We start from the raw sequence: 27,122 nt of genomic DNA on the forward strand, positions 1-27,122 counted from the left end.
TAAAAAGTTATAAACATGTGGGCAAGTGCTTAGGTATAAGCAAAACCCCGAAATACATAAGTCTTTAATTTACAGGTTGACATCACAGTCCAATTATTTATTACACAACGCAGTTTTATTTTGAATGCAATAAACTTTGTACAAAGCATGAGAGACTCCATGCAGGCAACAAGCACATCACAGCGGAAGCATTCTAAGGACCTGAGAATAAAACATGCTAAAAAGTCAACACGAATGTTGGTGAGTTATAGGTTTAATTGCTCGAGTCATAAACATATATAAAGATAGACCACAAGATTTCATCAAAAGTTTATCAATAGATTCTACGTAACAGAGCACCCTGGTAACTAAACTTAACGCTATAGTGATAATTACCCCATTCGTTTTAACTGTAGCACTGTAGCAAAATACGGTTTCACTGTAGCAAATAGTGTTTTACTGTAGCAAATAGTGTTTTACTGTAGCAAAGTAATTTTTACTGTAGCAACTAGGGTTTTACTGTAGGAGTACTGATTTGTGGTTCTTCTTGAACACTTTCTTTTACCTTATTATGAGCTGATTTTCTTTTTCGAGGATTTTTATCTTTGGAACCAACTGGTCTCTCACGTTTCAGACGTGGCATAGATTCTTGAGTGACTACATTATCAGTTTTCTGATTTGGAATCTCAACTCGAGCTGGAGTATTAACTGCTGGTATATATGATTTAGTCACCCTTTTTGTATCTGTGAATGCATCAGGCAATTGATTTGCAAGTTCTTGTATATGCATTATCTTTTGAACTTCTGTCTCGCATTCTTTTGTGCGAGGATCAAGATACTTTAATTGAGGTTCACACCATGAAACATCATTTTCTTTATTTTTTATTTCTCCCCCTAATCTAGGAAACAATGTTTCATTAAAATGACAATCAGCAAAACGTGCTGTAAAAACATCACCTGTCATAGGTTCAATATGCCTTATGATTGAAGATGTTTCATATCCAACATATATTCCCAACCTCCTTTGAGGACCCATTTTTGTACGTTGTGGTGGCGCAATTGGAACATATACTGCACAACCAAATGTTCTAAGGTGAGAAATATTTGGCTCTTGACCAAAAGCAAGTTGTAGGGGGGAATATTTATGACTTGCACTTGGTCTGATGCGAATCAATGCAGCAGCATGTAAAATTGCATGACCCCATATAGATACAGGGAGTTTTGTTCTCATTATCAATGGTCTAGCGATTAACTGTAAACGTTTAATCAGTGACTCGGCTAAACCATTTTGTGTATGCACATGAGCAACAGAATGTTCAACAACAATTCCTATAGACATGCAATAGTCATTAAATGCTTGAGATGTAAACTCACCAGCATTATCAAGTCTCACCTTTTTAATGATGTAATCAGGAAAATGTGCTCTCAATTTAATAATTTCGGCAAGAAATTTTGCAAATGCCACATTACGGCTTGATAACAGACAAACATGAGACCATCTACTAGATGCGTCTATTAGGACCATGAAATATCTAAATGGTCCACATGGTGGATGAATTGGTCAACAAATATCACCTTGAATTCTTTCAAGAAACATTGATGATTCTTTCTCAACCTTAAGTGGTGAGGGTCTAGTTATCAATTTTCCAAGAGAGCAAGATATACATGGAACCATTGTATCATGAAGGATTTTTCTATCCTTCAGTGGATGTCCATGTGTACATTCAATAATTCTTTTCATCATTGTTGATCCTGGATGGCCCAATCTGTTATGCCATAAATTAAATACACCAGGATCAATATACTTTTCTTTAATCACCATATGTGCTTCTGGTACATTTATATGTGTATAATGTAATCCAGAATTAAGTCTTGGCAGTTTTTCAATCACGTGATTCTTGTTAGTGATACTTAAATATTTCTCATTTTCTGCCGTTACTGACTGATAATCATATCCATTAAGGTATATGTCAGAAAAACTCAATAAATTTCTGCTTGACTTAGGAGAGAATAAGGCATTATTAATTAAAAATGTTGTACCGTTTAGTAATATGAATTTTGCCTTTCCTATCCCTTCTATCAAGTTAGCAGCACCTGATATTGTGTGTATAGTTCCTTCCGTTGGTTTCAAATCAATGAAATATTTTTCAGATTTAAGTATAGCGTGTGTAGTACCACTATCTGCTATATAGAGATCTCCACTACTTGATTGATGTTGTGTTCCAGCAGAATTCATATTAAACTTCATATATAAGAAACAAACAGTAAGTATATAAATGTTACACAAAATGTTTATTACACACAAATAGATAAAACTGAAACATTTGACATACATAGAATTGAAACATCAAACATAGAACTGGAACATTTGATAAAACATATAGAACTGAAACATTTGAGAAAACATGATGACAAAGGTTAAATCGTTTTATTTATAAAAGAAACATATTAATTTAATTCAAGAAATCTTCATATAAATCATATGGTTGCTCAGTGACTGTTGGATCAATATTATCCACAAAATTTACTTCCTTTTCTTTACCTTTCAGCGAATCCTGATACATCTTAACAAGATGTTTAGATGTTCGGCAAGTATTAGCCCAGTGGCCCATTCTACCACATCTGTAACAAGATTCTTCAGAATTTTTAGAAGAATTTTCTTCAACATCTTGTTTAGTGGGCTTGTTTGTGGTTGATATTTATATTTTCGTGGATTATTATTTCTTTGACCACCACGGCCACGACCACGGCCATGTCCACGCCCATTCCCATTACCATAAGGATGGTTTCTACCATAGTTATGGCTTTTGACATGACGATGGCGATGGTTATTATAACCACGACCTTGCCCGCGTCCTTGTCCCTGTTTATAATTATTTGCAGTATTTGCTTCAGGGATTGCAAGTGTACCAGTAGGACGGGATTGCTGATTTTTCATTAATAGCTCATCATTTTGCTCTGCAACTAAGAGATATGAATTAAGTTCAGGATATGTTTTGAACTTTAGCATTCTCAAATTTCTTTGCACTGTGATGTTTGCAGCATTCATTGTGGAGAAAGTTTTCTCCATCATGTCTGCATCACTTATTTCATGTCCACAGAATTTAAGTTGTGAACATGTATTATACAGAGCTGAGCTATGTTCATTTACTTTCTTAAAGTCTTGGAACCTTAATGTTCTCCATTATTCCATAGCAGCTGGAAGTAAAATTTCTCTTTGATTATTGAATCTGCTTTTGAGACCTTCCCATAAAACATGGGGATCTTCTACTGTCACATAATTATTTTGTAAGCATTCATCAATATGTTGATGAATAAAGCAACATGCCGTTGCTTGTTCTTTTTCATGACAAGTGTTGTTTTCATTTATGGTTTCAAGAATGCCCATTGATTTAAGATGCATTTTTACTTTTATAACCCATGGCATGTAGTTGTTTCTAGTTGATTCTAAAGGAGTAAATTTAAGCTTTTCCAGATTCGACATTTTCTATTATCAAAAATTAAAACAAACAACATGATAAATTAGAGTCAATTTATATTTATAAGTATATAAACATTAAACATAAATTTAATATAACATAAATGATAAGTAGGCGACAGTGTCGACCATATGTAAGCAATCATAAATAAATGTTATATAACATAAATGATAATTAGGTGACAGTGTCGACCATATAAATGTTAGATAATATAAATATAAATGTTAGTAACATAAATGATAATTAGGCGACAGTGTCCACCATATATTATTCAGGTGGTATAACCGACCATATATCATTTAGGTAGCAGAGCCAACCATAATTAGTATTAAGATTATCGTGCTGATAACGTGTTATAATTCAGTAGGCTTATAACTACCTTTAGTGATTTGATTCTTGATTAAGAATACTAATAATAAAGTGTAAGAACAAAGATGATAATGGAGAGAAAGAAAGAAACACTTTGTAAGTGTGAGAAATGGTGCAAGTTTAATGCTTGCATTCATGGCTATTTATAGCAAAAATATCACAAGTTTAGGTAATACAATAATATTACTTTTGTGTATCAATAATTGACTATCTATTTATATAATATATATTTATATATTATAACAACGAACGGTTTTTAGTCTTGAAAATATAGCTTGAATTTTAGAAGATTTTATTTCCTCAAATTTTTTTTCTTTCCGCTGAAATTTCATTTTGTATATTTTAAAGTTTGTTATTTGTTACTCCACAATTCAAAACTTTATATATTTGAATGAGGAAAGTAATAAGGCAGGTTTGATTTAATTTGAAATAGCAATATGCATAACTTTGAGCTAGATTATAACTTGATTTGAGAAAAAATAGGAATTAATGGATAGATATGATATGCGTAGAAATTGAATTAGATATAGAGATGGGTTGGAGGTGTTGACTATTTAGCCCGTTTCTAAAGCTTTGAATAGAAATAGTTGTCATTTACATATGGCGTGTTTATACTTTCGCGGGTGCTTTTTGGAATAAAGACGTGTTTAGTTCAAATAAACTGGTCTTTCTAACATTTTAAAGATGGGTTTCTTTCAAGCTCATCAAAACCTATTTATATTAGATGTGTCTAATGTCTTTTTTCTGTACTAGTGCATAAAGATGACCTAATAGTCATTTTCCAATTCAGTTTTAATAATATTTTGGTGAATGAACCCTAAATCAATTCCTATGATGAACGAAGCTGATTTCAATTGATAGGCAAACTCCACGGTCTCAATCTACCAATTGAATTTATTTAATGAAAAGGAATGATTGTTGAATGATTTGAGAGCACTGTATGTTTAGTTAGCGTTAGGGCACAAAGGGGATTGTGAATTGTGATGATGCGTGTTTAAGATATAAATTCTCTTGATATATTTGCAAATAACTCAAGGAATTTGCTATAATAATATAGAGAAGATTGTTTATTTTTATAGGGAAACTGAAATATTAATGAGGGAATATCAAGGTGAAATAGCGGAGGAAACTGAAATATTAAGGTGAAATAGCGGAGGAAATTAGTCTGTCAATTTCTAAGAGCATTAGGTGCTCTTGTCTATTTGTTAAGGTTCATTTCAGTGTTCAAAATGAATACCGAAATTAACTGACATTGACATGGGTGGAGGTGTTCTCAGCGTCCATTTCAGTGTCCATTTTGTTGACTATTTTTTATAAATTAATTTTTAATATTTTTTTTATTAATTATTGTGCTGGTTGGTGGGTGGTGGTGGTTGGTGGGTAGTGATTGGTGGTGGTGGGTATTGGTAGGTGGTGGTGGCTAGTGGTGGGTGGTGGTGGGTGGTGGTGGTGGTAGTGATGGGTAGTGGTGGTTGACGATGATTGGTAGTGGTGATGATTGGTGGTAATAGTGCTTTAGGTAGTTGGTGGATGGTGATAGTTGGTGGTTGGTGGTGGTTGATGGGTGGTGATTAGTGGTGGTGGGTAGTAGTGGGTGGTGGTGCGTAGTGGTGGGTCGTGGTGGTGATGGGTGATGGTGGTTGATGGGTGATTGGTAGTGGTGGTTGGTAGTAATGGTGCTTGTGGTGGTTGGTGGGTGGAGGTAGTTGGTGGGTGGTGATTGGTGGTGGTGGGTGGTGGTGGGTAGTGGTGGGTGGTGGTGGGTAGTGGTAGGTGGTGGTGGTGATGGGTGGTGGTGGTTGATGGTGATTGGTAGTGGTGGTTGGTGGTGGTGGTTGGTGGTAATGGTGTTTGTGGAGGTTGGTGGGTGGTGGTGGTTGGTGGGTGGTGATTAGTGGTGGGTGGTGATGGTGGTGATGGGTGGTGGTGGTTGGTGGTAATGGTGCTTGTGGTGGTTGTTAGGTGGTGGTAGCTAGTTGGTGGGTGGTGGTGGTTGGTGAGTCGTAGTGGTTGGTGGGTGGTGAATGGTGGTGGTGGGTAATAATGGGTGGTGGTGGGTGGTTGTGGTGATGGGTGGTGGTGGTTGATGGTGATTGGTAGTGATGGTTGGTGGGGGTGGTTGGTGGTAGTTGGTAGTGGTTGGTAGTTGTTGGTAGTTGTGGGTGGCGAGATAGGAAGGCCACATCTATCAGCGCCCTCCTAGGCGATATCCTCAATGAGTAGCACGTGTCCATGCAGTTTTTAACCGCACATAACAACCTGTTATATAGACATGTTAGTAATCACGAAAATTATACCTTAAACCCTAAACCCTAAACCCTAGACTCTAGACTATAAACCCTAAACCCTAGACTCTAGACTATAAACCCTAAGCCCTAAACCCTATACCATAAACCCTACTTAGCAGTCATGTAATTAATAATGGCACTGGTTTCTCTACGTTTTTGTTCCAAAACTCTATGAACCATCATATCTTTGAAGTTATCGATCACTATTGCCAATATATCGATGATTTGGAGATATAGAAATACAGTCATATTTAATCCTTTTCCGTTCAAGAAAAGACATGTAATTTGAGAAATAGTTTTTGTTTTTATGTTTCTAAAGTTTTGGTACTCATCTTAGGGTTTGTTTCCTATGGGCGATTCTAGGGTTTGCTTATCTATATGATACCAAACGACTCTTATGGGTGATTAGTGTAACAATCCGGAATTTTAAAACGTTTATTATTAATATTTATTATTAATACTTGCGCTTTAATAAATGTATTGTTATGCATTTACTTGTTACCGTATTTAACTTTACTTGGCCCGACAAGTCTTTGTGACACGCGTACTTTTCACGAATAATATTTTCGAATATTATTTACATTCAGGATTAATTAATATTAGTCATTTTTAATTAACTAAGGTTAGTAGTTAATTACTTGGGCTTATTTATTTAATTGCTGCACTTACTTGGACTTGGGCCTTATTTATTTAATTTGGACTTGTAAGCCCACCCTACACTCATTATGGACTTGTAAGCCCATGTATTATGTTAGTATTACATTAAGAGTAAGCTTGGTTAATTAAGTTAATTTAAAGACAAAACCTTACAAGCATGCATGCATTCTTTCCCATACTTTTAACCTTATTACTCTTACAAGCATACACCTTATACCAACACATGAAAGCATCACATTTGACTTCCTTTTTTTGCCTAGAAACCGTCCCCTTTTGTGTTTCATGTGAGGAGTTCTTTTTTTTTAAAAACTTGTTACTTATTACTTGTATTTCACCTCCTCACTTCACACACAAAAATTACTCACAACTCTCTCAACTTTTCTCTCTTTTTCTTGTAAGTAAAGTGTTCTTTTTCTTCTTTCTTTTCTTGCTAAAAACCGAACCATATACACTCATCATCATCATTCTTGCTTGTTTGTTACTTGGTTGTTGTTGTTTGTTGTTAAAGATCAAACTTATTAGTTTGCATCTTCATAAATCTTGGTTACTTTCCATCTCTTATTTGATGAAAACCAAGAACAAAGAACCTAAAACTTACTAGTTTGTGGTTCTATATTTAAGTGTTTTCAAGACTAAAAGTTCATAAGTTTATAATCTTCTTTGTTTTCATGTTTGTAGACTTGAATTCTTAAGATTCAAAACTTTAGTTTGAATCTTCTCAAGTATGAAGCAAATATAAATATAATACTTGTAGATCTAGTTCATTTCTTCATTTTTACTTACTTTAAATTTGTGTTTGATTGTTCATGGTCAAGTATTACTAGTTAGAACTTGATCTCATACTTCTTGAAACCAAAGTTAACTTTGTAAGTTCAAGAACATGGAAGTTTAGATTTCTAGTTACAACTTCATATACTTGTGTTGGATTTAACTTAAGAACTTTAGATCTAGACTTTTGGGTCTAGGATCTTCAAGATCTAACTAAGAACTATGTTCTACAACCTAAGATCTTGTTTGCTTAAGTTTAATTTCAAGTTGTAGCTTAATATTACTTGTATAACTCTTGTATGTGTTGGATCTAAGATTTGGATGTAACTTTGGTTCATCAAACTTCATACAACTCTTAAGTGAGTTGTGTTACATGTCTTAGACTTACACTTGTGTCATGATAGTCAATACTTGGTTAATATTACTTTTAGGGTTCATGTATGTGTCGGATCTAAGATCTTGATGTAACTTTGGTTCATCAAACTACTTGCAACACTTAAATGAGTTGTGCTACTCATCTTAGACTTACACAACTGTTATGATGGTCAAACCTTGGTTAAGATGATGCAAACACATCAACGAGTTGTACACTTGAAGCTATATGTATCAAGGATGAGAACCGTGATGAGCATCGAGCACCAAGAACCCACCGGAACACTCTACCTACTGTTTTTCGGGTCTGATAAGAATACCTGGGCTACTGTAAAGTTTATTTTCAGTTATCTCTGTTCGAGTAGATAATTTTTCGTTTAAGACTCGTTTTAATCCGAGTTACGATTTAGGATTTATGGCCCTCCGATCGTCACTATGTCCTTTTAACGTTGTGCTGAAAATTCTGACCTACTCGCACTTAAACCGTCGCCACGGTCAAACGAAGATGAGTTTGGTTCTGGAAATTTTATAGCAACTAAAGGACTCATATACGGAGCCATGTCCACTGGTCTCACCTCAATTCAGTTTTTATAGAGGCCGTGGTGACCAAACGAAGTCAGCCTTTGTTCTAAACCCTAATCTTGACTTAAAACTTACTTTACACTTTTTGTTTGATGATGAATGATGAAGATACTTAAGACCTAATTTACATACATTTAAACCTTTGGGAACGACTTACTAACTTAGTACCTTTTGACTTAGGTTGAGGACTTTCGGACCAACCACTTTGCTTACCTTACCGCGTACCGACTTTTACTACCTTATCAATGTGAGTTATAGCATCCCTTTTTACTTTAACTGTTTTGGGAACTGAGAATACGTGCGCATTTTACGTTTTACATACTAGTCACGAGTAGTTAAACTTTATATATGTGTGGGTTATACAACGGCATAAACATTCCCTTTAGCTCGGTAATGTTTAGTCATTGGTTTTTGAACCGGTGAACGCGAATCTTAGATATGGATCCATAGGGTTTGACATCCCCACTCGGGCTAGTAGCGCTAGCATTTAACGGGTGTTTAATACTTCGTAAACATACACACTCGCCAAGTGTACTTTCAGGGGGTTATAAACGTTAAGTTAGTTACCAAGTGCCCACGGTTAAACATATACTTTACATACTGTTTTGAAACGCTCTTTGTAGCACTGAAATCTCGTGGCCTACCTTACATTACTGTTATACTTAAACTATAGCTCACCAACCTTTGTGTTGACGTTTTTAAGCATGTTTTTCTCAGGTGCTTAAGGTTAGCAGCTTCCGATGTTGTACTAGTCTTGCTGTAGACACCCGCTGCTTTAGAGATGTCACCGCATGAACGTTTATTTGCATCCAAACTTTATTACATTTGAAACAATGATTTGTAACGACCTAAGGGTCACATACTATTATTTATTGATTCCGTTCATGGAAGCATACTTATGGTTGTAAAACCTTGTGACGTTGGTTAAGACGTCACCTTTTATCACGAATGCCAACTTATTTTGAAAACGCATATAGTGTTTGACCTTGTAATGATCATGTTGTTGATGGTCCATACACGTTGATTTAGTACGGGGAGTCACAATTAGTATTAGGTTTTGAAATAAAAATCAAACAGTCCCAATTATTTTTTGTATCTAAAGATAATGGTTTCAGTCTGAGCATCAGTGTAATTACGTTCGAATTTTCTTCCATCGGTCCCAATTATGTTCGAATTTTCTTCCAATTATTATTTTTATCTAAACATATATTTGTCACACCCCCCAAAATGGACCAGGGGTAATTGTGACCAATCATATCATAACACAGTTGTATAAACGAGAACGACTCTATATGAGACTTTTTAAATAAAACCTTTGTTAATAAAAAAGCGGAAGCAGTAATACATGTTTACATTATTATTAAAACGTAAAATAAATGTTTATGAAATAAAATGTAATATGCGATGTGGACTCCATGCAAGCATCAAATCTATCATCACAAAGTTGCAAACAGCTAGCTCAATCATCACCTGAGACAAAACATGCTTAAAGTGTCAACCAAAAAGGTTGAGTGAAATTCACAGGTTTATAAATAATATCCAAAGTTTTAGACCACAAGATTTAGTTTAAAGTTGATTGATATAGAAATATCAATCTAAAAGTGTTGCTGCATTTTATAATATCACTACTAAACAAGTTTACCCTATGACACCTTGTACTGTCAGTGTCGTGGAATCATTATTATGTAACCAAAGACCAACGGTCGAATGGTTAGAGACGTTACTCTCAATAGGCCTACTCACAATAATTAAGTTTGCATTTAAACGTAGCAATTGACGATATTACGGTAGGGATTTAGCATGAATCAAAGCATGACAACATAGTTAACAATTTAGTACTTGTGCCTAAGTGTAAAACAGTTATAAAGCAAGCATGTGTCTCACCCCAAAAGTTATAAATAGTTAAGTAAACAGTAAAAGTGGGGCTATGAAAATCACCTTAGTAGCACAAAAGAGTATTCCACGAAAGAATTGAACGGAAGGACGTGATCGAGATCTCAACCTAGAGATAGAACGTATGATCAGACATTGCCTAACAGACAATAGTATATAGTACTATATTGATAGTAATGGTTCACTAAAGAATTTCTATTTTCGGAAGGTTACTATTTATGGAAAGTTTTCCACTTATAGTAATTTTCCAATTTTAGAAAGTTCGGGTTAATCTTTAACAAGACGTTGTACAACTTTACTCAAACTTCGTTGCTATCAAATAAGTCAGGAATGACCAGATGTAACCGGGAGCCCAGGACTCTTGACCAGAATCTAAGTCATGGCATTCGAGATCCACAAGTTTACCCATAAATGGCAACCTAGACATCATTCACTTACGACCGTGAGTAGCGATGAAGTTCACATGAATTGTACATTATCTTTGATTAACCTTCACTTTAGGTTTATATGTTATTATATATGTTATATTATATTTATTAATGTATTAACAATTTGATTATCTTATATTATATACTATAAGTTATTATTATTAAATTAGTATAGTTATAAAATAAGTGTTTATTAATAATGTATTGTTATTATCTTACATTATAAGCATTATACTTTATTATATAGTATACTTAGTTATTAACCGTAAGTTATAATAATAATATTAATTTAGTATATGTAATGTACTTATGTTAATCGAAAATCATACTAATATATGTTAATTCGAATATTAATTCATTAAATATTATATTTATAATTTTTATAAACTTAGTTAATTATAAAATTCAGTAGGATATTTTATAAAAATAATTTTATCACGTTTTTGTATTTATTTCCCACTTTTCTTTATATATATACTCGGTTTATATTAATCAAATTTAATTAGGTAATAAATATTAAATAGACCTAAATAAATAATTTTATATTTTTTACAGGTTCTATATTATGTAAAAATTTTATAAAATTTATTAAATCAAATTTTATATTAAAATATTATTTATTTAATATTTTCTAATTATTTAACCATTGTAATCGGCCTATAATTAAATAAATAGGAAAAATAATTTAAAATTAATTTTTATATTTTTCTAAAGTATCTAGTGATGCTACTAATCATATAAAAATTTTATAAAAATATTTAATACACGTTTGTATTTATTTTGTATTTTCTTTATTATTCCTCTCGGTTTAGAATAATGCAAAAGTAAATTCTTTTTAAATACTAATCGTCCTATTTATTTAATTTTTATAATTTTCACTTGTTTATAAAAGTATAATAATCTTAAAAAAAAATTATAATTATTTTTATTAATGTTTAATATTTTATTACGAATTTTATATTATTTTTATGTTTAAATACTACATAATTCGTATTTAATTATAAATAATATTCCATAAATTATCAAAATTATTTTTATACATCATAATACTTATAATACTAATTATAACATATAAAAATAATTTATATATATTAAATTCGAATTTTTAAAGAATATACAAAAAAATAAAAGTAATTCGATAAAAAATATAGAAAATACCTCAAGTACTTTCCCAAGTTTGTGAGAGAGTTTTTCCAAAGATTTGATACAAGTTTTTATGAAATGAAAGTAGGTATTTATAGGAAAAAATGGTTGGTGAAGAGAAAAAATATAAATAAAATAAAGGTGTCAATTTTGACAAAAAATAAAAACATGTTAATAATGTTTTTAATAAGTTTTTGTTTTTGAAAATATTTAGTCAAAAATCATGGGCTCATTATTTAATTTATAAAAAAAAAATCTCTTTTTTTATAAGCTAAAAATATATATATAATGATTAAAATAACTTATCATTTAATTAATAATTATGTTTCATATAGTTTTAAATATAATACGCATTAATATTAATATTAACTAAAGTTATTTTATATAATTAGTGTAAACTTTAGTTAACAAAAAGTGTCGACTAAAAATAAATATTTGATCAATGTCAAATTTAATTATATATTACGTATGGATAACAACCCTATAGTCAAATTAGTCAATTCAGGTATGGAAATATGAGGGTTGTTATAATATTTGTTAATGATATGAGGATTAATTAACATTTGTATGTAATTTCTTGTATTTAAATGCATAAAAATTATGAAATTAAAAAGTTCTCGTAGTTCTTGCATTTTCTTTAATTGTCATTTTAACTTGTCCATATATATATATATACACTGAAATTCGAGCAAAAAGGGACACGAACGAGCAAAAAAAATGAAAGTCGATCAAAAATTAAAAACACGAAAGAACAAAAAAATCATAGTCGAGCAAAAAAAAATTATTATTATTATTTTTTTTGTTCGAATACCAAAATGTAGAACACATTTTTGTTCGAATATCGCGTTTTTTGTTCGACTATCAACGTGTTCTACATTTTTTTGTTCGACTATCCAAAATGTAGAACACAAATTGTTCGCCCGCCTTTTTTTTTGTTCGAATATCATGTTTTTTGTTTCTAATTTCTTATTTTTTGCACGACTATCCCCTTTTTTGCTCGTTCGTGTCCCTTTTTGCTCGAATTTCAGTGTATTTTTGGGTATTTTGGAGTTCTCAGGGTTCTCACACAAAAAAGTTCTCATTTGATCCATCTAATATATATATATATATATATATATATATATATATATATATATATATATATATAGGGGGCAGTATCAATGGGTAAGTAACCAATAGGGGGGAAGCAAAAAAAAAATTTTCGTTTTTTTTTGAATTTTTTTTCCGGCATCAAGATCACACGAAAATATGAACATTTAGAAGAGACACTTCGTGATGAATGTTATTATTTAGGCGGGAAAACGATCGACAAAAATAACATTCAAGATAATATTGTCCGTTAAGAATATGAACGTTTTTTTTTCATGTTTTGTGAAGTAAAATTTAGCCCGATTTAGAGTTTAGGGTTTGGTGTTTTGGGTTTATTTCATAAACCCAAAACCCAAAACCCTAAACTCTAAACCGTTCGTGTTAAAAAACTCAATCTAAATCCTAAATCTAAACCCTAAATCTAAACCCTAAACCCTAAATTTCTAAAACCTAATATTTAAAACCTATAAACCCTAATATCTAAACCCTAATATCTAAACCCCAATAGCTAAAACCTCAACATACGCTCGAAAAATATGATAATTATTATATATTACTTCTTCGAGCGTTTTTCCGCCAAAATAAAAACATTTATCACAAAGTGTCTCTACTAAATGTTCATATTTTCATCCCATCTATAATGTTCGTGAACAAGGTTTTTTCAAAAAACGAAAAAAAAAGTTTTTGCTTCCCCCCGCTTCCCCCCGATTGGTTACTCCCCTCTTGATCCTACCACTATATATATATATATATATATATATATATATATATATATATACTAGTTAAAAGACCCGTGAAATCACGGGTTTGTTGAAAAAAGCATATAAAAAATCTATGAAAGAAATATTAAAACAAAACTATATCTTGATTTCAAACACCGAAACCTTATAACAACCATTTTTCTATCATAAGTAAGCACTTGCACTTCACCAAATTGAAAAACATAGACCAATATGACAAAATCTCATTATTACTTAAAAACAAATAGAAATTGTGATATCATGTAGTTGCTGCTACAAAATCTTCATGTTTATTCAAAACAACCACAAATTAGATTAGATTTAAAAGTATTGAAATCATCCTTCTAAAACATAAAGTCTTGAACTTTTAAAGATCTATTACCTGGGCATATTTGACTTTAAAACTAAACAACTATTTCATAAGCAATTCCTTTAAACCAATTTAGCACTATTAATTCCAATAACTTCATTTATTATTTCAGTATGTCTTTTGATTTTCAAACTGCAACCAAGTAACAAAAAATGTCAAAACACTCTAGAAACACAGCTTGAGAATATCTAAAAGTTCTCAATGAAATTTACAGAAACTTTTCTACGAACTACTGGGTCTATATTAACATGTGCAATTGTCATAGTCATAAAAATAAAAATGGGTCCTAGAAACATCATGAATTAGAGAAACATCATGATATAATACTAAAAAGTTCCAAAAACTCGGCAAAACCTTTAAAATGCCATTGCTCTTGAATGTAGAAATTGCTTTGAACTCTCATCACTCCAAACCTGTTAAAAGAAGAAACGAAGCTTACTACGGTAACAAACATCAAACGCAGCAACAATTGTCATTGAAAACACCGTTCTCACATTCACTTACTGGTACACCTAACGACAAAAGATATTTACAACATAATGACAAAACACGCCAATATGATTGAAATTCAACTTTTTATTAAGACATTTCATTAAATACTTTGGTATACAAAATCGGATAAAAGAGCACACAGGAAAAAATATGTTGAAAAGTATGTTGGACTCAAATGCTCCTGAACCAACATAAAATTAACACAAATCTACCAAAAAAAAAAAGAGAAAATAAAACAATGAAATTAAAGATAATAAACTATAAATAAGACACTATTAGAAAATAATACTCCGTATAAAGGTTACTTACAATAGGATGAAAAAATCGTACACAATTAATATTTCTCCTAATCCGATATTTGTCGATCTTTGTCCCTTTGATTCCGTAGGTGACATTAATATCATTCCCATATTTTTGAAGGTAAGTGGCTGAAAAAATAATATAAAGTGAGATAGATACAGTAGCGTCTTAATGATAGAAAGACTAATAAATTTTCATAAAAACATATCAAAATAATAAAGACATAAAAGATTATGAAATATTTTAGGAACTAAATGAAAATCAAAGAAACTACAACCCAACCAATTGATACTAATAAAAATCAATAAGTGCAAGTAGATATTTGAATACCAAACTTTTTATAAAGTTGACTAACCTTCAACGAAGAAATTCATATAGGTCATTTCATCGAACATCTAGTGTGCATCAACGAAAATACCTACAAAACCATATAAATGTGCATCAAAGTCATAACAATTACTAAATTGTTCATCCAAAGAATAAGAGGTCATTCAAAACGTAACTTTTTATAAAACTCATTAAAATTAAATTCTAAACTAACCCGTAGAATAAACTATGAATTCCAAACATGAGCTAAATCAAAAACAAATATTAGATTATGAACTTGTTCATCAAGACGGTAAATTGCAATAAATTGTTCATTCAAAACAAACCTGAACAATAAACTCTGCAAATACATACATATACCGAATGATGGACCGTTCAAAATACAGTCCGTACTAAAACTCACTAATGATGGACCAATAACAAAATACAGTCCTTACTAAAGATGGACCGTTCAACCCGAACCAAAACTCATTACTTAAACATTCGGTCAACCAACCCTTCATACCATCAATATACGCCAGTCATAATAACGAAAGATAGTCGCAAACACCTTATAGTGGATGAAAAATCCCGTTTCCTTAACCAATTGCAGCTGTATGAACAAAACATCACGAGGTTAGAAAAAAATCGTATTTTTAAAATTAGTAACCAAGTTCATGAGGTACCATGGAACATAAAAAACGTCTATGATGGCTATACCAACAATACATTCAAACTTAAAACCAAACCATTTCCAACAATATATAATTATTTAAATAAAAAAAAAGTTAACACAAATCCATCAAATTGATGCAATATCCACAATAATCAGTTATAAAGGAAAATATTAATGGTTTGGGAAACATAAGCCAGATTAGATCCGAGAACACCAATTAGATTTATAAATAAACAATTTTAATACACAAATCCAATACAAAAGCAATACCATGAAGCAATTGGAATGACATAGATAACAGTGACAACGGCGATGGTGCGGTGGTTGTGATAGAAGTGACGGTGGCGATGGTGCCTTCAACAGCGATGCCAACGTTTATAGTTTAATGAATCAACCACAAACCCTAATTTTGGGCCAGATCTTAATTCGAGCCTTGTATCTAGATAATAAAACCCTAATATCTTAACCTCCTTTTTCTCTTAAACAACCGCCATTCTTATCTTCATCATGGATTCTTCCTTTTTTGCTTTCTTTGTGAAATACGACGAAGAAGATCCCTAGAATAAAACGTTACAGAGAATAGATGAATAAAAATGATTATATTAGAAGCTTGTTGAAAGATTGTGATAAGATTAAGACCTACTGAGAAAGAGAAAATATTACTCCGTAAAAAGATTTTATTTTAATTTAAAATTATAAATTATAATTAAAATTGTTAATGACATCACGTAAGGTGTCTAGATTTTTTTGTTTTTTATTTTTAATTTTTTTTAACAAAGAAAATAGGTTAATTATATACTATAGATATAGATAGATATATACTTATTTATTTAGGCATAAACCCTTCATACCCTCCCTAGCCTGCTCCCATCACATCACTTTGACTTTATTTTTCTTTTGCATTTTTATTTTCGGCAGTTATATATACACACAAAAATCAATGATCATGATTCGATTAAATAGAAAAATTGTTTCACGATCAATTCCTTACGCGGCAGTTACAATCTCAAACGATTTGAATCTTGAGATTTTTATCCCAAAATTTTGAACTTAACTTTTTTTTCCCAAAATTTTGAACTTACTTTTTTTTTCCCCCACCAAGGCTAGTGTTTTATTCATTATTCATGATTTCTTTGCAAAGAAATTTAAAAGCTTTTTTTTCCTATTCGCTTATTCAACAAAAAACGTCCTATACAGGTATAATCGGGGAAGTGTATTTCCAAATTTCAAATTGATAGATCCAAACACATTTGTTGTTTTTTTCTTCTTCCAATAATGTCCTTCAATAAAATGTATCAAAAATTTTGTGTAACATATCATTAGGGGCAAGTTAGTAATTCTGGGTGGATCTATCAAATTTATGTTTGGAAATATCAATTCCCCATAGATAATCGATTTGAACCCTCACGTCTCCCAAATCATTCGTCGTTCCCAAAACATTCATAACCGATTGAAGCTTAATTGCTTAAATCGGAGTAATAAAAATATGGAGTAATAACGTAAATCACAATAAAATTAAAACCTCAAGTCTACATCGGTCATCCTCGGCATCTCTGCCATCATCCATCCTTGGATCTGAAGATGGTTTTTTAATTGTTAATCGTTTTTTCGTTCGATTGAGAGAATGATGCAGGTTTTTGTTCCTAATTACTTTATTCTCTGGGTTTTTGGTTTGATTGAGATCTTAACCTTCTGGATTCTTATCCCGCCGTCGATGTTCTTAACGGTACCCATTTTCCCCTCTTTTTAATTTTCTGTATTGTTTGATTTTGTGAACCGTTTGACTATCTTGATTACTGTATGATGTTTATTTCTTCAAAGTGGCATGTTCAATTAGGTGTTGTTGTTGACTAATTGTTACATGATGTTTTGTATTAAAAATTTTTGGAACTGAAAGGGGTTTTCGCCTATACAATTCATGGTGATGGTGGTTTTGTAAAAGAAATTGGCGTTTTGGTTTCACATCCTATCCATGTCATTGGTCATAACGGTATAGTACATCTTCATCTTAATGTTATACTTAGATTGTGATATCCTTACACAAAACATATCTGCTTTTGTTGGAATTCGTATATAAATGGATCGGCTAAGTTATATATCAAAAAATCTAAGTAATATTTATTTAGTCATCTTTTTAATCCTCCAACTTAATTGTTTATTGCAGATGGCAATATCTGTAAATGGAGATGATAGTGTTGTTGAGCTCATGTTTAGCATTGTTGACAGTCCTGCAAGGAAGCACAATAACAATGAACCAGGCACAACTCCGACGTCAGTGCAGTCATCGACCTCTAAAGGTAATAAATCCCTACCATTTATAAAGATTGAGAAGTCTTAGTCATGTCATACGTGATTACAGATATCTCCAGGGCCTTTGATCACCTTTTTGAAAAACAAAAATGTATATTGAACTTTATTTTTTCTTGGTTTATTAAGTTGGTGAGTCCTACTTGGTTATCGTTAATGAAAAATTGGTTATAAATTGGTTTTGAAATAATATGTCACCTTTGTTTCAGTTTTCACCATTGCTTAATGCAAGACATTGGCTTTGCTTTACATTTGAACCTTATATCATTTATTTTTTTGACCAGTCTGAAGTGTTGCCTATGAAATTGAATGATAGCAAGGTTTTAAGTATACTGTTATTGAATACTTGATATCAGCTATTGTAAGATTTTTTTTGTTTTTGTTTTTGTTTTTGTCAATGAGTTGTTGATTAATCTTAAGGTTTTTCACCCACTTTGTATATTTGATAAGGTTTATGTTTATGTCATTGTGTTGTATTCGACCTTCGCTATGTTTAGAGTTTGTTTAAAAGATCGTCACATGTTCCGATCAGGATAAAATGTTATATACTGGCTTATTTTTAAACATATAATGTAGATAGATATTATAATAACTTGAGTGTATCGTAAAATTGTGTAACGTTGTTTAATGAATGATTGCTTACAACGTGCTTAGTTATTCAGCTAGGGAATCTTGATGAAAGTCAAGTTATTGTGTCGTAGTAACATACTACATAGCTAAAGATTCATTTTATTCGATAATAGTTGTGTCACATTGTTGATTTTATGGGTGTTAACTAGGCTGAAACCTGACATGGCAGGATTTGGAGAAATTCTGAACCAATCGAATGAGAAATTAATGAAAGTGATTAACATTTTTTTTTTATTTTTTTTTATTTTTTTATTTTTTGGCGAAAAAAGGAAGAATTGCATTAATAGATATCTTCATCAAAACAATGAAGATATGAGACAAATTACAATGACGAAGATATACTCGGTCATGAGAAAGCTGCTGCTGAGTGCATAAAGGATTAACATGACTAAAGGAAGGCGTTATGATGTCTTTAACCACTTAAAAGCTGAAAGTGATTAACATGACTAAAGGAAGGCGTTATGATGTCTTTAACCACTTAAAAGCTGCTGCTGAGTGCATAAAGGAGCAAAGATTGTGGTGAGAAGTATTTTCTATACTTTGTGTTTTGACAAAGGTCATATTACGTCAGGGTACTTATTGTTGACTTTTTGTCATCAGGAATGAACATGCCTATTGCACATGTGGAAGCATCTTGGCGGTCAGTTTAATTGTACAACAATAATAACCAACCAAAACTATGATAATGTATAGCAAGCAGACTTAAATATGATAATGTATTACTCCTATATAATATAGCTCTAACACTATAGTACTATGGTTTTTTTAGGTGGTACGTGAGGATTGATAAAGATAGATGATGACCCGAGACGTTATGTGATGTTTGTTGTTGATTTTAATTTTTTTTATCAAATGTTATTTGAAGTCTTTAATTATTCATGAAGTCTTTCATGTGTTTACTTATTTATTATTATCGCCAAATGTTACTAGACTTTTATATTTGATTTTTGCAACTATGTTTACTTCCAGATGAAACATATCTGAGATTCTGAGTTTGCTATTAAATATAAATCAGTTTTTGGATGTCAATTTCATTTATAGAATTTGTTTGTTTTAATTATAATTTTATGATCATGTCCATAATTATTTTTTATTTGTCATGACCATTATAGTTGATTTGCGCGACCCTAAAAAACGGTTTCATAATTTTACTTTGAGATTTAAGAACCCTTTTAAAAGGTCGTAATATGTTTTTAGGACCAATTTGTATTGTAAATATTTATATTATAAGACTCTAAAAAGGGTTTCATAATCTTAGTTGAGATATTAGGACCTTTTTAATGGATTCTAATATATGTTTTAGGACCCATTTATAATATAAATAATTATAATTATATTATAGGACCTTAAAAATGGTATCATCATCTTAGTTAAGATATTAGGACTTTCATTAACAGTCCTAACATGTGCTTTTTAGGACCTTTTTGTGTGTTTTAAGACCCTATTGAAAGGTCGTAATATAGTATTTAGGACTGTATTCGTGTGGTCCTTAATTATTTTATAAGACCCTATTTATGGGTTTCAGAAAACTTATTTTAGGACCCTATTTGTGTGGTTCTTAATGATATTATAGGACCCTTATTAACGAGCACAAAAATGCAAACACCAAAATGATTAGTCACTGAATCAAAATTAGGGTTTCTGATGTGTACCCGTACGGTTACAAAGAAGATAAACCCAGTTGCAAGACAACCATACGGATGCAGGCCTATTACACACGGATGCACCATCTCAGATATAGATTTTGAATCTGCTGTACAACCGTGCGGTTGCACAGAACAGTACCCGGTTGTATGCACAACCGTGCGCTTGCAGTGTGCAACCATCCGGTTGCATTCATTCAGACTGTTAGGGTTTTCAAAACCCAAATCCAACAAGACAAGTGTTGATCATCGAATAAAACGCCGTAACAGCACCTAGTACCTCCGATTATCAAGTTCTAATCAATAACTTCCATTAATACACATCAAAAATCCCTGTATAGATCTATAGTTCATAAGAACTAAAACCAAATCAAAACAAGAGATTTAATGGATGCATAGATACATGTAATAGATGAAATTGATCAAAAACACGAGTAGAATATTAAAAACGAGATCAAAAACTCCTTCTAGCAATTTGTGATTTTTGATGAATTTAGCACTTAAGCAATTTTGAAAGCACAAATGAACACGGTTCTGATTTGGGGTATTTATACCCATCTTGCAACCGTGCGGTTGCAATTGTGTAACCGTACAAAAGTTATGTAACCGTGCGGGTGCAAGGTGTACCCGTACGGTTGTACATTGAGTTCAAAATGCCTTCAATAACCATATATCCGGGCGGTTATATGTTGTAACCGTGCGGTTGCATAGTGTAACTGTCCGGGTGCAAAATATGATTTTAAAAATTAAATTAACATTTAAGTCCCGTCTGTTCTAGCCATTTCTAGTCAAAATTTAACTTTCAGGTCAAACCCAAGTCAACTTACGTACTAGAACTCTCTAGATAATCAATTTTCCAAGATCCCGTTTCAAGTCAAACTAAGTCAAATAACCTAATACCCGACCTATTTAAGTTTTGACGAATCTATCACACATGCTTACTCCCCCTGGTCCACACATACGGAGTTTATGAAATAATCACCAACTGATATGCAATTCTGTACAGTATGAAGATGCATACAGGAGAAAATACACAGTATTCTAATTTCTTTTGGCTTTTTCATATAATCATGCACTAAAACTGAAATAAATGCAGACATAAAACATCAAGGCAGTATGAAATACTAAACTACCAGCATGGCAAATGATGCAAGCATGATAACTAAACTAAAACACGAATTAACCTACTTAATCGAAGAACAAAAACAACGTCTAAGGAAGCATTAACACATATTTTTGTGAGAAGATGAATTTGTCAGATTTTTCTTGGGATCAGAACTGAACTATCTTTTGCAGTTTTGACATCGTTCATCCTTTCGAATTTTAGTTCTGATCCAGTACCTACACAAGTAGTCTCTGAAAATCAATAACTTATTCGATTTTCCTTCCGGACTTTTTGATGATCATGTTAGCGTTTAATTACTTGAACACATTTCTGTGTCTGCTTAAATCTTAGGCTCAGTCCTCACTTGAGATCGCACAAATGTAGTGACCCGAACTTTTCCATGTTTATATATATTAATTGAGATTGTTATTTACATGATTAAGTGTTTCCAATATATTAAGCAATCAAACTTGTTAAGACTTGATTAATTGAAATATGTTTCATATAGACAATTGACCACCCAAGTTGACCAGTGATTCACGAACGTTAAAACTTGTAAAAACTATATGATGACATATATATGGATATATATATAGTTAACATGATACTATGATAAGTAAACATATCATTAAGTATATTAACAATGAACTACATATGTAAAAACAAGACTACTAACTTAATAATTTTTAAACGAGACATATATGTAACGATTATCGTTGTAAAGACATTTAATGTATATATATCATATTAAGAGATATTCATACATGATAATATCATGATAATATAATAATTTAAAATCTCATTTGATATTATAAACATTGGGTTAACAACATTTAACAAGATCGTTAACCTAAAGGTTTCAAAACAACACTTACATGTAACGACTAACGATGACTTAACGACTCAGTTAAAATGTATATACATGTAGTGTTTTAATATGTATTTATACACTTTTGAAAGACTTCAATACACTTATCAAAATACTTCTACTTAACAAAAATGCTTACAATTACATTCTCGTTCAGTTTCATCAACAATTCTACTCGTATGCACCCGTATTCGTACTCGTACAATACACAGCTTTTAGATGTATGTACTATTGGTATATACACTCCAATGATCAGCTATTAGCAGCCCATGTGAGTCACCTAACACATGTGGGAACCATCATTTGGCAACTAGCATGAAATATCTCATAAAATTACAAAAATATGAGTAATCATTCATGACTTATTTACATGAAAACAAAATTACATATCCTTTATATCTAATCCATACACCAACGACCAAAAACACCTACAAACACTTTCATTCTTCAATTTTCTTCATTTAATTGATCTCTCTCAAGTTCTATCTTCAAGTTCTAAGTGTTCTTCATATATTCTACAAGTTCTAGTTACATAAAATCAAGAATACTTTCAAGTTTGCTAGCTCACTTCCAATCTTGTAAGGTGATCATCCAACCTCAAGAAATCTTTGTTTCTTACAGTAGGTTATCATTCTAATACAAGGTAATAATCATATTCAAACTTTGGTTCAATTTCTATAACTATAACAATCTTATTTCAAGTGATAATCTTACTTGAACTTGTTTTCGTGTCATGATTCTGCTTCAAGAACTTCGAGCCATCCAAGGATCCGTTGAAGCTAGATCCATTTTTATCTTTTCCAGTAGGTTTATCCAAGGAACTTAAGGTAGTAATGATGTTCATAATATCATTCGATTCATACATATAAAGCTATCTTATTCGAAGGTTTAAACTTGTAATCACTAGAACATAGTTTAGTTAATTCTAAACTTGTTCGCAAACAAAAGTTAATCCTTCTAACATGACTTTTAAAATCAACTAAACACATGTTCTATATCTATATGATATGCTAACTTAATGATTTAAAACCTGGAAACACGAAAAACACCGTAAAACTGGATTTACACCGTCGTAGTAATACCGCGGGCTGTTTTGGGTTAGTTAATTAAAAACTATGATAAACTTTGATTTAAAAGTTGTTATTTTGGGAAAATGATTTTTATTATGAACATGAAACTATATCCAAAAATTATGGTTAAACTCAAAGTGGAAGTATGTTTTCTAAAATGGTCATCTAGACGTCGTTGTTTCGACTGAAATGACTACCTTTACAAAAACAACTTGTAACTTATTTTTCTGACTAGAAACCTATACTTTTTCTATTTAGATTCATAAAATAGAGTTCAATATGAAACCATAGCAATTTGATTCACTCAAAACGGATTTAAAATGAAGAAGTTATGGGTAAAACAAGATTGGATAATTTTTCTCATTTTAGCTACGTGAAAATTGGTAACAAATCTATTCCAACCATAACTTAATCAACTTGTATTGTATATTATGTAATCTTGAGATACCATAGACACGTATACAATGACCTATCATGTCGACACATCTATATATATTTCGGAACAACCATAGACACTCTATATGTGAATGTTGGAGTTAGCTATACAGGATTGAGGTTGATTCCAAAATATATATAGTTTGAGTTGTGATCAATACTGAGATACGTATACACTGGGTCGTGGATTGATTCAAGATAATATTTATCGATTTATTTCTGTACATCTAACTGTGGACAACTAGTTGTAGGTTACTAACGAGGACAGCTGACTTAATAAACTTAAAACATCAAAATATATTAAAAGTATTGTAAATATATTTTGAACATACTTTGATATATATGTATATATTGTTATAGGTTCGTGAATCAACCAGTGGCCAAGTCTTACTTCCCGACGAAGTAAAAATCTGTGAAAGTGAGTTATAGTCCCACTTTTAAAATCTAATATTTTTGAGATGAGAATACATGCAGGTTTTATAAATGATTTACAAAATAGACACAAGTACGTGAAACTACATTCTATTGTTGAATTATCGAAATCGAATATGTCCCTTTTTATTAAGTCTGGTAATCTAAGAATTAGGGAACAGACACCCTAATTGACGCGAATCCTAAAGATAGATCTATTGGGCCTAACAAACCCCATCCAAAGTACCGGATGCTTTAGTACTTCGAAATTTATATCATATCCGAAGGGTGTCCCGGAATGATGGGGATATTCTTATATATGCATCTTGTTAATGTCGGTTACCAGGTGTTCACCATATGAATGACTTTTATCTCTATGTATGGGATGTGTATTGAAATATGAAATCTTGTGGTCTATTATTATGATTTGATATATATAGGTTAAACCTATAACTCACCAGCATTTTTGTTGACGTTTTAAGCATGTTTATTCTCAGGCGATTATTAAGAGCTTCCGCTGTCGCATACTTAAATAAGGACGAGATTTGGAGTCCATGCTTGTATGATATTGTGTAAAAACTGCATTCAAGAAACTTATTTTGTTGTAACATATTTGTATTGTAAACCATTATGTAATGGTCGTGTGTAAACAGGATATTTTAGATTATCATTATTTGATAATCTACGTAAAGCTTTTTAAACCTTTATTGATGAAATAAAGGTTATGGTTTGTTTTAAAATGAATGCAGTCTTTGAAAAACGTCTCATATAGAGGTCAAAACCTCGCAACGAAATCAATTAATATGGAACGTTTTTAATCAATAAGAACGGGACATTTCAGTTGGTATCAGAGCGTTGGTCTTAGAGAACCAGAAAATTTGCATTAGTGTGTCTTATCGAGTTTGTTAGGATGTATTAGTGAGTCTGGACTTCGACCGTGTTTTCTTTAAAAATGATTGCTTAACATTTTTGTAGGAAACTATATATTATTAACATGTATATATTATGTGATATATTAATCTCTTAACATGTTTGATATTGTGTGATAGATGTCTACCTCTAGCACAAATCCCATTGACTCACCTAATAATAACGAAGAGTCGAATATACATTGGACTGATTCACAAGTTCCCGAAGAGGAACCGGAAGAAGAATCAGAACCGGAAGAAGAATCAGAACCGGAAGAGGAGGAACCGGAGGAGGAAATAGAACCGGTGGGGGAAATAATAAAACGGTTAAGTAAAAGAAAATCCTCAACCAACCGACCAAGGTTAATTATGGTCAATGGTGTTTCCGCCAAGGAAGCAACATATTGGGAGGATTACCAATTCTCCGATGAATCGGATTCTGACAAGAATTCCGATGATGTTATAGAAATTACCCCAACTGAATTTAAAAAAGCAAAAGAAAATAATAAGGGAAAGGGCATAAAAATAGAGAAATCTAATTCCAACCCTGATGAACTTTATATGTATAGTCAACCCTCGAAGTCCTTAAGTTGTAACAATGACCCGGGAACCTCTAAACCACCAGGTTTTTCTAGACCGTTGTGAAAAACGACAGCTAGTATTAGGGGAACATCATATATCCCTAGAAACTTGGCAAAACGAACCAAAACCGAAGAAGAAGAAACGAGCGAGTCGGAATAAGATAGTTGTATTCGTGTGGTGTAATATATATAATATAGTGTGCTTATGCTTTATGATATATGTAAAAATTGCTTGTATTAATAAGTATTTTTTTATGAATCTAACTCTTGTCTATTTTACAGTTTAAAAACACAAAATGGATAGACAACCCAATATTTTAAGAGACCTACCCGGAGATATGATTGATGAAATCCTGTCTAGAGTCGGTCAGAATTCCTCGGCACAACTATTTAAGGCGAGATCAGTTTGTAAGACATTCGAAGAACGTTCCAAGAATGTCTTGGTTTATAAGAGACTTTCGTTTGAAAGATGAGAGATATCACATTGGGAAACCCATAAGTTACGATGTGTTTACTTTGACGCATATATTGCGGGGAACCCAAATGCTATTTTACGCAACAGGTTAAGAAATTATTTTGACTCAATGTATCCGAATATAGGACTTCATGATTTAGAAAAAGCGGCTAACATGCAACATAAAGAAGCATGCTATGCTTACGGGTTAGTAATGTTCGCTTCTCACCAAAGTGAGAAAAAGAACATCGGGCTACAACTATTAAACAAAACATTCCCACAAGTGACGGAGTCGGTAATTGGGGTAAGAAATGAGGTTTTTAGGTTATTACGAGACTGTTGGTCATTACGTAACCCTCGTCCCTTTGACGACGTTACAACACGCTGTCTTATTAACGGCCATAATGGTTATGTTCCACAAGACCAATGATGGGAAGTAGTCCTAGTAAAACCCGAATGCATGACTTGTTTCTGGACGTATGAATTACGTGTCTTTATTGCCTTTGCTGAACGACTTGTGTACTAGCTAGAATTATCTTCACAACTATCTTGTATCAAAGTTATTGTGTGCTATATTTCATGCTTTATGTAAAATAAGCGGTATTGTAAGTTTGTAAAATATTGTATAAAAGTTTGAACGCGAAATATTATTATAATCAGTTTTTCATATAGAATTGTAGTAGTTGAATTGTATATTAGCTACTAAGTATGAACTTAACGGGTATGTACTACCCGAATTTAAACTTATAAAACGCTAATATGAAGAAAAAGCTTTTATA

At 31.9% G+C, this 27,122-nt stretch overlaps 1 protein-coding gene across 4 annotated transcripts; it reads left to right on the plus strand.

Annotated features, from left to right (window-relative positions):
- Positions 1–17,349: 17,349 nt before the first annotated feature.
- Positions 17,350–19,739, plus strand: LOC139872378 (uncharacterized). 4 transcript variants are annotated; one of them, XM_071860257.1, is made up of 7 exons: positions 17,350–17,657; positions 17,829–17,921; positions 18,096–18,228; positions 19,038–19,076; positions 19,297–19,387; positions 19,469–19,555; positions 19,638–19,739. In XM_071860257.1, the coding sequence occupies exons 2-6, from the start codon at positions 17,904–17,906 to the stop codon at positions 19,530–19,532; spliced, it is 345 nt and encodes a 114-aa protein (XP_071716358.1). In that variant the 5' UTR covers positions 17,350–17,657; positions 17,829–17,903; the 3' UTR covers positions 19,533–19,555; positions 19,638–19,739. The 4 variants fall into 4 exon arrangements, with proteins under 4 accessions (XP_071716358.1, XP_071716341.1, XP_071716366.1 ...); XM_071860240.1 differs by having other exon boundaries at positions 19,469–19,733; XM_071860265.1 differs by lacking the exon at positions 19,469–19,555 and having other exon boundaries at positions 19,638–19,732.
- The last annotated feature ends 7,383 nt before the right edge of the window (positions 19,740–27,122 follow it).

The sequence above is a fragment of the Rutidosis leptorrhynchoides genome, chromosome 1 (assembly GCF_046630445.1).
Source record: "Rutidosis leptorrhynchoides isolate AG116_Rl617_1_P2 chromosome 1, CSIRO_AGI_Rlap_v1, whole genome shotgun sequence".
NCBI lineage: Eukaryota > Viridiplantae > Streptophyta > Magnoliopsida > Asterales > Asteraceae > Rutidosis > Rutidosis leptorrhynchoides.

Coding starts and splice junctions, on each gene's coding strand:
- LOC139872378 (XM_071860257.1), top strand. Junction 18,229..19,037: donor GCAGTCATCGACCTCTAAAG/GTAATAAATCCC, acceptor CTGACATGGCAG/GATTTGGAGAAATTCTGAAC. Junction 19,388..19,468: donor ATAAAGGAGCAAAGATTGTG/GTGAGAAGTATT, acceptor TTTTGTCATCAG/GAATGAACATGCCTATTGCA.